The 17,214-nt window shown below is 36.2% G+C and overlaps 2 protein-coding genes and 1 non-coding gene across 4 annotated transcripts; 1 reads left to right on the forward strand and 2 right to left on the reverse strand.

Annotated features, from left to right (window-relative positions):
• LOC149388851 (Mitochondrial substrate carrier family protein) lies at positions 1 to 3,182 on the reverse strand. 2 transcript variants are annotated; one of them, XM_089623503.1, is made up of 8 exons: positions 2,952 to 3,182; positions 2,270 to 2,331; positions 1,943 to 2,179; positions 1,671 to 1,841; positions 1,447 to 1,496; positions 819 to 945; positions 535 to 572; positions 1 to 408 (listed from the first exon to the last, which is right to left on the reverse strand). In XM_089623503.1, the coding sequence occupies exons 1-8, from the start codon at positions 3,061 to 3,063 to the stop codon at positions 312 to 314; spliced, it is 894 nt and encodes a 297-aa protein (XP_089479629.1). In that variant the 5' UTR covers positions 3,064 to 3,182; the 3' UTR covers positions 1 to 311. The 2 variants fall into 2 exon arrangements, with proteins under 2 accessions (XP_089479629.1, XP_089479628.1); XM_089623502.1 differs by having other exon boundaries at positions 819 to 951.
• A 1,798-nt stretch (positions 3,183 to 4,980) lies between these two features.
• On the reverse strand, positions 4,981 to 5,052 carry TRNAP-UGG (transfer RNA proline (anticodon UGG)). The gene has a single exon. It is a non-coding gene; the product is annotated as a tRNA-Pro (tRNA).
• Positions 5,053 to 14,637: 9,585 nt separating this feature from the next.
• Positions 14,638 to 16,274, forward strand: LOC149388853 ((+)-borneol dehydrogenase 1-like). The gene is made up of 3 exons (XM_089624089.1): positions 14,638 to 14,860; positions 14,978 to 15,049; positions 15,444 to 16,274. Exons 1-3 carry the CDS (start codon positions 14,841 to 14,843, stop codon positions 16,249 to 16,251), a joined length of 900 nt encoding a protein of 299 aa, XP_089480215.1. The 5' UTR covers positions 14,638 to 14,840; the 3' UTR covers positions 16,252 to 16,274.
• The last annotated feature ends 940 nt before the right edge of the window (positions 16,275 to 17,214 follow it).

The raw sequence follows: 17,214 nt of genomic DNA on the forward strand, positions 1-17,214 counted from the left end.
AAAAAAAACAGTTGCATCGTCATGATAATAATAATAATAATAATAATATCATCAATGCAAAAGTAGAAGGGGATTCATAATCAAATAATTTATTTTGGACAGCCAGAATCTAGGGCAAAAGCTCAATATAAGAATATCATAATTGGGACCCCAAGGAATGGTATATCCAACAAATAGTATTTGAGAAGTTGAAAAACAGAGAAAAAAAAAATATGAATATGGTGGTAATTTATGCTGATCTGAAAAAACTCACTGCTATACTATAAGATCAATCAGAGAGAAACCAAATATCAGAGGCAATGGAAATCTTGCTATATCGCTCGTAATCCTGCGAGCTCGCGTAGCTTCTCGCAGAGTATAAATGTTATTGTTGTTTGCGGACCTAACCGTGCAAAAATTGCAAAGCCCCTGATAAAAGATTTGAAGCAAATAAATATCGGAGAAAATAACACTTCCAAGTTACACGTAATGCTATTTTCTCAACACTGAAACGAATGAAAGGTGAAAAGAAGCATGGCATGACAGGAAGCTCACCCTTTATAAAGGGCTTTAGGTCCTTCTGTACGGACTACCTGGAAAAAACACACATACTTTGTCAAGTTCAAGAGTTAAGACATGTGTTCGCTAAATTTTAAAACTGCCGACTAGTAAATCTGGGTTCCGATATCACCAAGCCAACTTAACAGACAAATAAATTTGAATGTGAAAAGTATAAGAGACAGACACTGCTCTTTGTCTAGTTGCTGCAGATCAACAATTAAAACCTTGAAAGGAAGAAGAGTAATAATACTATAAAAAAATGAACATTTGACAGTTACCTTATATGCACAATGAAATCCATTTCGGTAGTTGCCAACTGTTTTAGATTCTCGTTGCAACATGAGGCGGGTTTTGATCATGTCCATGGGAGCTGTTATCAAGGTGCTGATTCCACCAGCAACCAAACTTGAACTTCATCGAAAGCAAAATAATGACCCCAAAAGTATAAAAAGTTAGCTAAGTGGTAAACACATTCACCAACATAATATTTAATAATAAAAAAAGTTCTAGGTCATGAAAATAAATACACAAGAATTAATGCAAGGAAAAAGCATTTTAGTCCGTTTATTAGGCTGGGTTTTTTCTTCTCTTTCTCTCTAGGCCAGACAAAATTTATATTTTAACCACAATCAACTTGTTTTAGCCTGAAATTTAATGAATCTAAAAGTTTATGAACTGTTTTTCGTACATTTGGAAGTAACAGATTTTTCAACATCATGTTGACATGCTCTAGGAGACCATCTTTATCGCGCAAACTTTTACTTGATTATTATTATTATTACTATTCCAGTTATCTTTAAAACCATTCTAGATGACAATTATAAAAAAAGCACCAACTACAAAGTCAGTTAATATGGAGAACGTTAAAACATCTGAAGAAAATGAAAGTGGGTTGAGATGTCATACGCAAGATGAAGATGAAACCCTTCCTCAAGTGATGCCCATCTCACAAGAATCTGCAAAAGCAAAGGTTTTGGGACAAATATTAAAAAAAAAAGAAAAAAAAAAAAGAAGTGTAATAGACCAGAAATTCTTTCCAGAGACCAATTAAATATTGGACCGAACGATTTGGAAATTACTTTCGTGGGATACTCAAAGTGAAGAAAAGTAGCGTTGGCTTAGAACTTGACCCGCTTGGTTTCGTCATATGTTGCCAACTGCGATGCCGTCAGCGCAGAAGCTCTGGCCATGGCAGGCCCAACTCCTTTCCACAGAGCCTTCATTCCTTCCTGAGACGCGATTCGCCTCAATTCCTCTCCCGCTCCTCCTCTGCTCGAGTTCGAACTCATCTGTAACCGAACCTGGTAAAAAGATGAGAATGCATTCAGTTGTAAGAAACAAGGAAATCGAAACAAGACACTAACAAATAAATACAGATTGCTTATTATGATTTGTGTCTGACCTTCAAAACCTCGATTGGGTTGGTCAAAGCAGTTGCGATGGCACCGGAGAACAAACCAGAAGCGATCTTGACGACAATGTTGGTGGATCCGAAAGCCTGATTACAAGCATACTTTGAGGGTTCGTACAATCCTAAGCGGAGACCACCGTAAAGAACCGACCTTATTAACGCGGGCGTCAATCCCAGGTACAAAGATCTAGGCCCTTCGTTTTTCAATACTTGAACACATATTTGCCTCTGTTAGTACATGGACAAAATTCAAAAACTTAATTTGACAAATCAGATCATAAGAACACGTGAAAAGCTAAGCTAATTATCAATATATACCATTCCAGTCAAATGACCCCGCTGACCCACAAGTTGCATCTGCAGCCTAACCTTGAGTACATCTGCATTGATTTATTTTGCAATGACAACAAATAAGTATCTTTTCTCCGACGAATTCTTCAAATTTTTCGGGGCTAAAAAACATGCGACAAACCAATTACTTCATCTTTTATTTCAAGCCGTACTCAGTGCCAAAACATACTATTAATCTCAATTATGACATTTCAATATCCTAGAACTAGAAATCCACAGACAAAGCTATAACTTTCATTGTCCGTGATTTACCAAGCTGCTAATCCAGCGCAATCGTATATAAGATTCGTAACAGTGCATCTACTTAATAAACTAATGTACTGTTTACATATATATATATAAAAAAAAAAAAAAAAACCATACATAAGTTCGTTCTATAACCAGTCAAAATGTGTAGATTTTAGCATAATGAATCTTACATTAGAGTCACCTACAAAAGTGCATTCACAGCAGGCGATCAAATTCAATTAATCTTTTTGTTTTTTTTGGCCTGTATAAACAGCACAATAGTGTAGCTAGCCACGATTCGCAACAGGAATAACATAACGACGACGAGGATTCCAACAATGAGAAGAAGAAATTCGATTTACGAGAATCCATAACATATAAAAAGAAAATGATATATATATATATATATGTATATATATACCAATAGGATGAGTGAATCCAGTGGAGATGGCGACGGAGAGTCCACTGGTTCCAAAGTGGGAAGCGACATTGGAGGGAGATTTTGCCCAGCTCTGCTTCTCAGTGCCTTTCATTTAAATAGTCCCGCCACGCCACGCCTTGTTTGGCATCGGAGAAATTAATTATCAAACCCTCGAATCAAATAAGCATCGTCGTACCAGTTTGGCACGGGAATCTAAGCGAGATTCAGAAACCGATTTACTTTTTTTTACCTATTTTACAAAGGTATACACGAATATAGTTGAAGCTTGAAAATATTGGAAAGCGGTGTCGTTTTCGTGGAAATAGTTTTGGTAGCAATTTATCACAAAACGAACATATTTAAAAGCTTTTACTATCTGTTCTTAAGTTGTAAACAGACTTTTTTTTATCATATTTTTAAAAATATTTGTGTATTATTTTGGGCTCTACTTAATTTTATTTATTATTTACAGTTTAATTTAAAATAAAAATAATCATTTACTATTTTAAAATATTAATCTGAAAGCATTTAAAATAGTCGTTATTTTTAAAATATTACACTTAAAAACAGTTACTTTTGTAATTTCCCCTTCGTTTTTTTACTACAAATTAAGCGGCCTCGGAAAAGAAAAGGGAAATTTATCTTGAAACCAATATATATATATATATATATATATATATATATATATATATATATATCATAAAAAATGATTGTCTATAATTCGGAAAACATTAGTTTCACTAGGGCGGCAAAGAAAAATCGGTGGACCGGGCCACTGATTTTTAGAACAAAGGTTCTAATTTAAAAGTTTAAAATATCACTACTCCCGTTTGGTTTGTACTTTTTTACGGTATGGTCCGATCTAAATATTTTAAACTGCGATCTAACCCGGAACGAACCGGATGTTTAAAATGTTCCGGTCCAAAACTAAATCGGACCGATTACTATTTAAGAAAAATATGATAAAAAAATAGGTCGAAAGACCACGTAGTCTCAAACGGTCATGTTTAAAACGGTCTATCGATCTAAAATCGTCCAAAACAGTTTGTCCTCAAACGGATTAAATTGGTTTGAAATGGTCTCCGCTGGACTGGACCGTTTTAATCGATTTGGTCTGGTCCCATTTTTGTTTTATTTGGTCCAACCCTGTTTAATTTTTTGAAACCATTTAAATCGTTCCAATTTAATTTTTTGACCGGTTCGAAGCAAACTAGATCATGCACATATATCATAAAAAGTACTATTGGAGAGCCGTTAAACACATATGTATATTGGTCGTTCAATACTTTATAATAAATTTCTAAGTGATAACAGATAAAAGAATCAAGAAGTAAAAGCATTACATATATTATTGTTGTGTTCGGTTTCAAATATTACATATATCATATAAAAAAAATACTATAGGAGAGCCATTAAACACATATGTATACGGTCTAGCGATCTAAAATAGTCCAAAACAGTTTGTCCTCAAACGGATTAAATTGGTTTGAAACGGTCTCCGCTGGACCGGACCGTTTTAATCGATTTGGTCTGGTCCCATTTTTGTTTTATTTGGTCCAACCCTGTTTAATTTTTTGAAACCATTTAAATCGTTCCAATTTAATTTTTTGACCGGTTCGAAGCAAACTAGATCATGCACATATATCATAAAAAGTACTATTGGAGAGCCGTTAAACACATATGTATATTGGTCGTTCAATACTTTATACTAAATTTCTAAGTGATAACAGATAAAAGAATCAAGAAGTAAAAGCATTACATATATTATTGTTGTGTTCGGTTTCAAATACTACATATATCATATAAAAAAAATACTACAGGAGAGCCATTAAACACATATGTATACTGGTCGTTCAATACTTTTAGGTTTGAACAAATGTATTTAAAGTTTTTGAAAATATTTTTATCTTTTTGATAAAAAAAAATCGATACAACACTACTTGTGTTTAGGATTCAATATTTTTTTTTCTGTAAAAAAAAATAAAATAAAAAAGCACGAAACACTATTCAATAGAATAGTGCTCCGTGAGGGGCATTCCGAGAATCGAACTCGGGACCTCTCGCACCCAAAGCGAGAATCATACCACTAGACCAAATGCCCTCATTGGAATTTTCTTAGAACCAAATAATTATTATCTAATTGTGTTTGTCCCATAAAAGCCCCGACATTAGAAATTGGAGTTTACTTCCCTAGGAAATGATTTAAAATAATATTTTATGTATACTTCCTTTGTCGTCTTATCAAATTAAAGTATGTGATATGGCCTATTAAGAGAGCAACACAAAAAAAAGTAAGATTAGTATCCCAAGTTCACTTACTTTCTGATTTAAAATTGAGCCTGAACACATTGCAGTTTTAATATTTAATTTCTTAAAAACATAAATTAACAAAATTAAAAATAACAAGAAACGATAAATAGAACATTATTATAATAATGTTATGATGATAAATAAAGGTCCATTAATATACCTAGGGTTTATGATGCTGATAATTAATGGATGTTTATATGTTGAATTTTTTTTTTTTTAGAGAAACGACCTTTTTAATTAACTCTGCCGAGAATGGGTGAAGGCCAAATCAGCCAACAAATGATCAGTAATACAAGAAGGGGGTTCCTCATACCAAGTGGAGGAAATATCAGAGGATAAATTACAACGTGCAATGACATGTGCCACACTGTTACCACTTCGTTTAATAAAGCTAAACTTAGAGCCACTTTGAACCGCCAGCCTGATGATATCCTTGATGGTGAAGCCGTCCTCCGTCGCAATCGGGTCGTGAGACTTCAGGAGGCCGACTCAATTTCGCAAGGAACGAAGCCCCATTTCGCCGCAAATTCCAGCCCCTCCCGCAAAGCCTCCAGCTCCGCTCCAAGCACGGAGGACGCCTTCGGTCTGGCTTTACTGAAACCCGCAGCAAAACACCCCTTCGTGTCTCTAATGCATCCTCCCAGACCCATAACGGACCCCTCTGATGGATAGGCAGCATCAACATTCATCTTCCATCTTGTTTGCGTCGGCGGGGACCAAGAGGGATTTGCATTCTCAGTGCGTTGGCTCAATTGCTGTTTATTTACCTGCTCAAAATCCTCCTGGATAGCGCGTGCTCGCTGGAAAGCCTGGTCAAAACCGCTCCTTTTCCCGTGGGTTTGCTTGTTTCTTAGGTTCCAGATTTCCCAGAGAAGAACTGCGAAAAGAGAAGCTTCGTGCTTCGACAAACGGCTCACCGTGGTCACAAAGACATCTCGGAGGCGCATATGTTGGTTCCCCTCCCGAATGTGCTCAAAAGGAGAGTGAGTCCACGCATCCTTTGTCAGTGGACAAAAAATTAAAGCATGAGCCGAGGATTCGAGTTGTCCCCCACAGAACTGACAGGAGCCGTCAATCGGGATATGGCGTTGGGCTAGGTTCCCTCTCGTGGGAAGGATCTCATGACAAGCACGCCAAAGGAAAATTTTAACCTTTGGAAGAGTATTAAGCGACCAAACGTTCCGCCACGTGCCCTCAGTACCACGCCGGGAGGGGCCCGGATTCTCCGTCTTGTTGCTGGTCTCTCGCGCTTTGTGATAGCCGCTTCGTACAGTATAAAGTCCGCGCTTATCAAAGTGCCACACAATCGAGTCTTCTTTTCCAACACGCGGCCTGGCAAGAGATAGAATCTTCTCGGCTTCGAAAGGGAGGAACGACTCGTTGCTTATATGTTGATTTTTTTAAAGAAAGTTTGTATGTGGAATTTGATGTTATATATATATATATATATACACACTATTTAACATGACCCTATTGACCTATTGCTAATCCATTCTAAAAATTTTATAAAGTCTGGATTTTGTTTATTTATAAATTTTCTTAACTTTATAAATTTTTGAATGTCTTCTTTGAATATAATTATGATTTTGTGATTATTTGCCAGGTGTAATTTCTAGATTTTACACACTTTAACGGACTGGTCCTAATCTTTTATTTTTTTTATTTTGTATTATTATTGATAATTCTGCGGTCTCTAATTTCGAAATTTTGATATTACATAATTTGTTTTGCCTAATTTAAGTCAATTTCTTATTTTTATAAAATTTAAATGTTCGATCTCATGACGTTATTTGGAAAGTTCATGTGAAGAACATCACCGAGTCAACAAAATTTGGATTTCGATAAGAAATTTTGTGAATCTCATACTCATCTTGTATGATCTTTTTTTTTTCTTTTAAATAAAATAAATAGAATGGATACGACAATTTCTAGATTTTATGCATTTTAGCGGATTGGTTCTAATTTTTTATTAATACATTCGCAATCTCGAATTTTGAAATTTTTTATATACATGATTTAATTTGCACAAAATTTACATGTTCGACTTCATGACCTAATTAGACAAGTTCATGTGAGAAAACATCAGCAATTCAACGATATTTTGATTTTGAAAAGAAAACTATGTGAGTCTTGTACTCATTTTTATGTTCTTTATCTGCAGTCCTTTCATTTTGAAATTTTGATATTATTTTGCCTAAATTCTGTCATTTTTTTACGAAGTCTAAATGTTCGATCTAGTTACCTTTTTTTTTAACACAATTATGTGAGAAAACATCGCCGAGTCAACGATATTGGGATTTCAATATACTTTGTGAGTCTCGTACTCTTTTTTTTTTTTTTTTTTTTAAAGTTTGAATGGATACTATAATTTCTAGATTTTACGCGTTTTAGCGGATTGATCCTAAATTGATTATTTATATATCCGAAATCTCTAATTTTTTTATATATGATTTATTTTGCCTATTTTTTGTCATAAAATTTAAATGTTCGACCCCAATGACCTTATTTGACAAGTTCAGGTGACAAAACGTTCACCGAGTCAATGAGATTTGGATATTGATATGAATTTTTTTTTAGAACGAAATATGTATTATTGATGATATTGATAAAGAGTAAATACAGAAAATTCGCAACAGATATAAATTCCTACATAGTAGCCGAGACAATTCAATGAAAGAGTACAAAGTAAACCTATAAAGAGAACTATGACTCATGAGAGGTAAACAACAACCGAGATGTCGAGATGGCTCCCTCGCCGTCCAAAAAAGAGAATTATATGGCAGACTATGCCGCGGTCCATTGACCAAAAAAACATGTCTTCAGGCTGTATAGACAAAAGTCTAACAGAGAATCCCGAGCGGGAAGGTGAACAACAGCCAACTCGTCCCCAATCGAAAACCAAAGACCACAAAAAATAATGAACATAGTACAAAAAACTAAAAATAAAAAATAAATAGCACCAGCGATGGAACCAAACACAAGAAGGACCCCAACGCCTCCAGCTCTACTACAACCAAAAAACGGCGGCGGTAGAGAAATTTCGAGACGTAGAGGCTCTTACGGGATGAGATGCCAATGTCGAGGAGAGAGGTGGCGGGCAAACATGGGCCCGATGGCGGATCTGGAACCGGGGTAACCACGCAAGCACGAAGGAGGCGTGGATTTGGAACTGATGGTGTAGCGGTGGCGGATCTGGAGCCAGCGGAGGCGTGAATTAGGAATTGGTGGCGGATCAGGAACCAATGCAGGCGGGTGAGCACACGAGCACAGCAGAGGAGCGGATCTGGATCAGGTGACGTAGAGGAGACAAATCTGGATCCGGTGGCATAGAGCAAACGGATCTGGAACCGGTGGAGCCGCGCGAGCACGGCGGCGGCCGGCCAGAAAAGTGGAGCTCGGAGAGCAAGTGATAAACGCGTTATAAACGTGTTTGTTTGTACTCTCGGAAGTGAAAAGAAGTTAGTTCGAGAGCATTTTCATGTGTTTTGGAGTGTTTTTCGTAATTTTCAGAGTTTGGAGGTTCAAAAATGACAAATAGAGCATTCGAGGACGACGGGGCAATCACAAGGAGTTCAGAACATTTTTCAGATCTCGATTCCGACACCCGGAGCTCAAGATAAGTGGTTCAAGGTGAAGCGGACCTTCGAGGGAACGCACAAACTTACAGAGTCTTGTGCGTTTGCCCTGTGCGGTCCCTGTGTGGCGCACAACAATTTGAAGACCCTGTACGCTCACCCTGTGCGTTGGTGTGCGGTGCACAGGCTGCCCAGAAACGACCCGTGCGGCGCACAGGAAGGGTTGTGCGGCGCACAGGACCTGAATCCAACTTATTTGCCACGCGTTTTAAGTGTAATCCAAGCCGTTGGATGCGATCCGACGGCCCATATGAGCTCCGAAAAACGTAGGAAACCTACAAAAACACTTTAGTTTATTGAGAAACACATCTTTGCTTTTATTTTTACTTTTTGTGTTCATTCGGCCGCAAAAAAATCCCGGGAGAGAAGAAGCATTCAGAGAGGATCATCGTCGCCACAATCTCGTTTTCATCATTCACAGTTTTTATCTCTATTCTCTGAATCTTTGGAACTCCCGTTTTTATTAATATGATTCAGTTTTTAGTCATGATTGCTTTATATTCATCTCCGTTTATTCTCCGTTCAATCATGCACTAAATTCATTAAGGGCTATGGTGTAGCAAGTTAGGAATATGGTTAAGGATTCGATCATGTCAAATTAATATTCATATGCTCTATCATGTTTGCTTATTTTAATTCCGTGTGTAATGCTTGAATTCGATTAGCTACCGTGTTCATGATATTAGGATTGCTTAATGCTCGGAAGAGATTAGGTTAGTCGTGCACAAGGGTTAATTTACCGGGATACATTCCTAGGCTAGACATAGCTAGGCTGTTTCGGAGTCGTGTGAACGTTCTTGTTTTTAATGCTAGCCGTTGTTTTTAGGGGTTGAGATCGAGAGAAGATATCCCGGCATAGGTTTAGATTCTTAGATGTTCGAGAGAAATCTTAGATTACCATTATCGTGAGTGTGATTAGCGAACATAAGAGTGTGTGTTTAGTGCTTAATTCCCGAATCCAAACCATAGGAATAACTTGTGAAGCCATAGTTCTTGCTTTCTCATTATCGTAATCTTTCGTATTTTAATTGTTTTTAATTTTCGTTCGTTTTTATAACCATCACAATCATCAAATCATCGGGTTCAATTCGTGCTAGTAATCTTGTCAATTTAATCAAACATTTTCCTCGTGGGATCGACTCGTACTTACGAACTTTACTACTTGAGCGACTACGTGCACTTGCGTACGGAAAAATCGCAACAGCAAGCAGAGAAGAAGAGGTTTCCGGAAAGGGAAGAAGACGCAAAAAGCGAGGCGCCCTCTCCCCCGGGCCCGAATATTGATATGAAACTTTGTGAGTCTGCTCGAACTCATTTTTTTTGTTCCGTTTAAAATAAAATTAAAAAGTTTAAATAGATACTAATTAAACCCATCCAAAGTCCAAACCCATTATAAGGATTGATTTAACATTTTTTTTATTACAAGTATATATACATATACTACAATAACTTTTATATATATATGCAGATTTAAATAAAAATCATTAGAATTTATCCGTAACTATCCAAAAAAAATTAAACAAACGCTTTTTTTGTTCATGGTTTAGTAGCTAAATAGCCATTGAAAATTAATGGAAGGGTGAGTTGGGCATATGGTCCCTTTAAACCCGAAGTTCAAATTTTAGCCTAACCATCTCATAAATAACATAAATGAAGATAAGTTGGTACCGGGATTTTTGTCCCGGTACCATCCGGGAAGTGTGACGGTATATATGCTCATAACTCGATTGACATATTCAAGGCTGGGAATGCGAGTAAGGACTTGAAGGAGAAGCGTATAATTGTGGGGACAAAGAACTCGACAAGTCTCTCATCAACAAGTCCTCCAAAGAGTAGTCATGTCGCTGTTACGATGATGATTATGATTGTGTATTTTGTTATAATTTTATGTCATATGTTGGTTAGTTATAGCATTGAGATACAGTGGGACTCTGTACATTTTGCCTGATGATAATCTTATTAACAGTTGACCGACCAAAGTATATTTTTTTTCTTGTTCTCTACAATCCCATATATATGTCTGGAATCTTGTTTCCCTGTCTGTCCTGTTAAACTGGTTACATGCATTGACGATCTCATACATACATACATATATATATATATACATACATATATATATATATATATATATATTATATCATAAATTGGGCAGATGCCGGTGTAAAGAATTTATCTTAAGAAAACTTCAGGTCTACTTCAAAAATTAAAAATTTAAAGGGATACAACTAAACCTTTCCACTTTTATGGTCAATAAAGAAGTATGTAATTAAAACTTTCGTCTAATAACTATAACTGAATCAATTGGAATGAGAGGCGAAGTTTGAGAAAGAGTTTACGGACAAATCAATGGATGACAAGATTTTATTAATTTATTATGCTGTTATACATTTATGCCAATATTGCAAATATAATAAGAAAGAAAAAAAAAAAGCAAAGACCATATATAACTAGCATTTAAGAAAGAATCAATTAAAGACCAAAGTTTCCCTTCTTCTAAAATGACCATAAACAACACGGAAATTTCTGAAAGTAATTTCTTGCATGCATGTCCTTTTTTTAAAACGGAAGTAAGAAAAAAGTAATTGTTATGCATATATGCCAATATTGCAAATATAATAAGGAAGAAAAAAGCAAAGACCATATATAACCAGCAGAAAAATCAGTTAAAGACCATGGTTTCCCTATCCTAAAATTACCATAAACAAAACGGAAGTTTCTGAAAATTATTACTTCATTCTAAAACTATAAAGTTGTCTCCATAAATTCATATAATTTTGCATTTGTGTGTGTCTTCGTCGCATTCCTAGGTTCTTTGAATTGAGTGTAGTTGAGGAAAAAAAAGAAGAAAAAAAATGGGAAAAAAAAAATCGACGGGCGGGTATATGTGTGGTTGCAAAAACACAGATGTTTTAGCTCAATACCCAGCTAACGCGCCTCCAGATCTAACCATTCGGGCTATGATCAACGAGGTAATTAATCCTAATTATAACTAATACCACTAACTATATAATGGAAAATTTACTCAATTGAGTTCTTTCTCAGCCTGGTCACATGTCATCCTTTTTTCTTAATATTATGTAATTTTTGTATATACTTATAACTAAATTATAAAATACTGACATAATATTTCAGATTTGAACAGTTTAATATTATTTATCCGTTTTAGTAATTATTGTAACTGACTGAAAATAAATTCATGTATATTTGTATTGCGTTACAGATTGACAGAATGAACAGAGAAGCTGAAAATGTGAAAACATCTCAAACCAAAGACCGGAATCCAAACAACGATGCATCGTCGTCCTCGTCGTCGAAGTCTTGAAGACCAATCCATGTTTTTTCTTTAATAATTGTTATTTTTTATTACTCTAGTAATTTCGTTTCTCTATCTTTACAATTTTGTCACGGTTAAAGACTTTTATCGATAATGGAAGCTTGGGACTTGTAGTGTTCGTCTTAAATTTCGGAAAAAAATACTTCTTATGATAGAAACTATTTGTAAATAACGGACCATATAAACACCCACACACACACTATATATATATACAGTACACACACACACACAAGCTATTTCAACTCGAACAATTATGGTTACTTAAGGGGTTATATTGCGAAAATAGAATCTCTAGCAACTACCTAAGTAGGGGGTGACAATATTACCTCATTGTGTGACCAAACGTACGTAAATTCTCTCATATGATGAAGTGGAACTGTTATAAATTATGGATATGGACTAGAAATTGATATTGTACTCAATTTTTTTTTATTATAAAATATACATCATTTTTTATATTTAATCATTTAGTTTTCTACAGCACGTAGTTGGTAGACTAAGAAATTTAAATTAAAAATCGTATTAGTTGAATTTCAAAAAAAAAAAAAAAATTTGAATCCTGAAAAGAGATTAACATTACACTAAACAACCTGACGTGTTTTGTGGTGGTGGAGAGGTGCTAGGGATTGACGGGATCGAAAAGACTTCAATGAGAATGATAAAAATTTGAGCCGTTGGATATCTCCAACGATCTTCAATCTAACGGATCGCATAAAATAATTCTTTTAATTATTTCGTTTACCTCTAAGGGAGCCCTCTTTTGAGTTGTACCATATAATTTCAGTACCCAAACAAAATCAAAATGTTCGGTTCGGATTCTCCAACATAATTTTGAGGAACAAAATTTTAGTGGGGCTTCGAATCCGATCAGAATAAAATTCCGGTTTCTCTCGGTTCAGAAGGCCCATATATATTATCGACTATTATACTCGATGTCGAATATTTTGAAAACTACCACACATATTCGATCTAGATATTTTTAAAAAAATTTAAACGTAGGCTACTTTTTCAATTTTAAAATATGACACGCTTACGATTTTTCTTAATGAAATAATATATGAAGGAACTTTTAAGATAAAATTCTTATTCAAACAAACGAAATTGAACACTCCTCGTCAAACCAACGACTAAGGATTACAGTTTTACCCATAATCTGATTTAAACAAGCTGGATGATATCACCTCTTATAGGGTAAAAGTATAAATCGGTAGGACCCATTAAGACTTCAGCAGATCTGGGTAACGGAGTAGAGAAATTTCATTTTCTAAACCTAAAACTAACCAAATATCTTGACTATACCTCATTTGTCAAAAATATCTCAAATTAGACTTTTGTTCCATTTTCGTATAAAAATACCTTTTTACACAACTTTCTCAACAAAAAAAAATTACACTTCTCTATCTGTCCAACTCTTGAATTAAACACTTTTGAAGATCTCTAATGATTTTTCATGAATACGCGCAAAAATCATTGAAAAATCATTTTTTTTATTCTTAACTACATCGTTGAAGACAATGATGAATTTCATCACTAACGATCGCAAATCATCGTTATCCATCGCAAAGCGTCGCTAACAATTACTAACCATTGCAGATTATCACAAAAAAACTGCATAAGAGCAACACCGACTCTTTTATAAAACCGGAAAAAAAACATCCACTCTTTTTGTAGTCGCTATTACTCTTTTCCAATTTTTTTTACGGTTAGCAAGATTTTGCGATGGTTAGTGATGAAATTCATCATTTTTTCAATGTTATACTTAAAAATGAAAAAACAAATTGAGTTTTTATATGAGTTTTGCGCGTGTTCGTTGAAAATCATCGAAGATTTTCTAAAGTGTTAGAATGGAGAGAGTTGGAGAAATACAAAAGTGTGATTATTTTCCCTTATTTTTTTGATAATGTAGATCGATATTTTGTAAAAAAAAAAAAAATGGGACAAAAGTCTAATTTGAGATATTTTGGACATATGAAATTTAGTTAATATATTTGGTTAGTTTTTAGGTTTAGAAAATAATATATATATATATATATATATATATATATATATTTTTTACTGAATAAGTGGACTGATACCCGTTTATCTGGGCTGTTTAACGCTAAAAAAATGCTTTCACTAAAAAATGATCTAAGGTCCATTAGATTGTTTCAACTTTCAACGTTAGTTGCCACTTGTGACTTGACTAATACCCGACTAGTGTTGTTGGTAGCCATGATTTTATTATTAATTATAATAATAAAAAGTTAATTAAACGAATAAGTGAATAACGGATCCAAAACTTTTCTACGTGTTATTTGGTCCGCTTAAAAACCGGGTAAACCTATCTGGTTTTTTTTTTTTTTTTTTTTTTTTTTTTTTTTTAATCTGAATGATAGAACAAGAGTGGACCAACCAGACCGTTGCCCCGACTAATATTGTTGTCTTATGGTGGCACAATATTAACAAGCTTTTTTTTGGGAAAACACTAGCTACAAACTCTGAAACTCTCCAACATAATTTATTAAAAAATACAGGCAGGTAACTATTACAGGGTTTGGATTCAAAATCATTTTAGTAGTTCGTCAGACTCTCTCTTAAACTCAAAAGGGCGTCTTCGTATCACCGGAAGAAATGTTCAGCGTTGGATTAAGGTAATTTCATTTTCAATTATTCGCTCATCATGTTCTTGGGCTTTATTTTTCCCAGAAGCAATATAAGTTTGGCGAAAAGTGAAAACCCACTTGCTAATTTGCTCAATTCAAGCGCAGGAAAAAGATCGTTGCTTCAAGGGCTTTTCTTGCTCAAAGCTTCATCAGGAAATTTTCCTCCCAATCCCTAAGGTTTTTAGGTTTTTATTTTGTTTTTAAATTCATTATTTACAATCACCGCACACATACGAAGAATTTTATTTGTAATTAATGAAATGTGAGCTGTCTAGGTTTTGTTTATTTCCTCTAGTCGTTACAGTAAAAAAAGAAATAAAAATATAAAACCTCGTCGTTTATGATGCATTTTTTTTTTCATCTAAACTTCAAAAAAAAAAAAAAAGATATATGCAATAAAAAAAAATTATAATAACCAAACAAGCTAGACATACAGTTCTCTTCAAGTTCTAATGGGATAACAACAAAGTCTATGCCATGGAATTAATTACATAAATGTTGGGTTTTTTAATGGATAAAAAATGCGACTGTCTCTCACAGTTACGGGACTAATTGTCGTAAAACGTCACAGACTGGAAGGCAAAGTGGCAGTGATCACCGGAGCAGCCAGCGGAATCGGCAGAGCAACCGCGAGCAAGTTCATAAGCCACGGCGCCAAGGTCGTGATCGCCGACATCAACGAGTCTCTGGGCCGATCCACAACCCGCGAGCTCGGCCCAAACGCCTCCTTCGTGAAGTGCGACGTGGCGGAAGAGCCCGACGTGGCGGCGGCCGTGGACTTCGCGGTGGCCCGCCACGGCCGCCTCGACGTGATGCACTGCAACGCCGGGGTCTCGTGCGGCACCGCCGGCGCTGACGTGGCGGGGCTGGACATGTCGGCGTTCGACGCGGTGATGCGCGTGAACGTGCGGGGCGCGGTGGCGGGGGTGAAGCACGGGGCCCGCGTGATGGGCCCGGCGGGGTCGGGGTGCATTTTGCTGACCGCCAGCGTGGCGGGCCCGGGTCTGGCGGGGCTCGCCCCGCTGGCGTACTCGGTGTCGAAGTGCGCGGTGGCGGGGGTGGTGAGGTGCGCGGCGGCGGAGCTGGCGGGGGTCGGGGTGAGGGTCAACGGGGTGGCCCCGTTCGCGGTCCCCACGCCCTTCGTGGCGGCGGACATGCGGGCCCTGTTCCCGTGGGCCGACCGGGCCCGCGTGGCGGAGATGATCCACGGGGCCGGGTCGCTCCGCGGGGCCCGCTGCGACCCCGAGGACGTGGCCAACGCCGCGCTCTACTTGGCCTCTGACGACGCCAAGTACGTCAGCGGCCACGTCCTCGTCGTCGACGGTGCTTTCACTTGCTTCAAGACCCTTAATTTCGACACGACGAATCGGGATCAATGACAGCTTTACGTTATGGGAGTTTTTTTTTTTTTTTACACCCTTATAACCAAGTTTCTGAACTTTTTTTCCTTACTTTTAGAGCATCTTTAATAGTTTGTAGCTTAACAATTGTGAGGACTTGCTAGCAATTAGCAAAAGTTGTAAGCTAGTTGCTTATCATTATTTTGCATTTTACCTATTAGCTTAACTAAGCTACCTTGCTTAACTAAGCTACTGACTTAGCAAATTAAATGAGTCAATTTTTTATTTATTTATTTAATAAGTGAGAATTGAATAGAAAATAATAATAAAATATTAATCATTGACATGTGGGATAAAGTTAAGCTAAGAGAGTGATTTAGCTTATCAATAGAGAACAAATTTGTTTAAATTAGTTGTAGCTTAAATTGCTTATGTGGCAAGTTAAGCAAATATGATATTTGCTTACCATTAAAATGCTTTAATTTCTTTTACATTAGATGGGCCGGTGTTGATCTGTCACGCTTCGAGAAAGTGAGGTGTGAATTTTATAACTATAATTAAACACTAATAAATTCTACAAAAACGTTCCACAATGCATACAAACTCAGTTGATTAAACGTAAATAAACTAACCATTACATGATCCAACACGGATAACGGTTTGGGTTGCAAGTGAAACCTGAATAAAGATGGGTCTATGTGATACGTCCTGCTTCAGAAATGACACTAAGAGGAAAATACTAAGAGAAGAAGAGGAAAATACCAATGTGAGAAATGACAATTCAGATTTTCTTCCATTCAAGTTTAAAAGCACATGATAAGCAATAACTACTAGGTTTTTAAATATTTTTTTTTTATTGCAATACATATTTTTCCTACACCATTCGAGCCTACCTCCTTATATCTTGTTTTTTTTGTAATGTACATTTATCATCACGATGATGTGGATCTGTGATCTTGTTTGTAATTGTTTTTTTTTTTTCAGTTACCTGGGACTTATCGA

The sequence above is a fragment of the Urtica dioica genome, chromosome 8, assembly GCF_054948205.1.
Source record: "Urtica dioica subsp. dioica isolate 48M chromosome 8, U.dioica_male_clone48M_v1_H2, whole genome shotgun sequence".
Classification (NCBI taxonomy): domain Eukaryota; kingdom Viridiplantae; phylum Streptophyta; class Magnoliopsida; order Rosales; family Urticaceae; genus Urtica; species Urtica dioica.

Bases quoted from the DNA above. Each gene is read 5' to 3' on its own strand.
- LOC149388851 (XM_089623502.1), bottom strand. From the start codon at position 3,063: ATGAAAGGCACTGAGAAGCAGAGCTGGGCAAAATCTCCCTCCAATGTC. The intron at 952-1,446 runs GTATGACATCTC...CTTTCGATGAAG, and splicing joins GGGTTTCATCTTCATCTTGC to TTCAAGTTTGGTTGCTGGTG. The intron at 409-534 runs GTGAGCTTCCTG...ATCTTTTATCAG, and splicing joins CCTAAAGCCCTTTATAAAGG to GGGCTTTGCAATTTTTGCAC.
- LOC149388853 (XM_089624089.1), top strand. From the start codon at position 14,841: ATGTTCAGCGTTGGATTAAG. The intron at 14,861-14,977 runs GTAATTTCATTT...ATTCAAGCGCAG, and splicing joins ATGTTCAGCGTTGGATTAAG to GAAAAAGATCGTTGCTTCAA. The intron at 15,050-15,443 runs GTTTTTAGGTTT...AAAACGTCACAG, and splicing joins TTTTCCTCCCAATCCCTAAG to ACTGGAAGGCAAAGTGGCAG.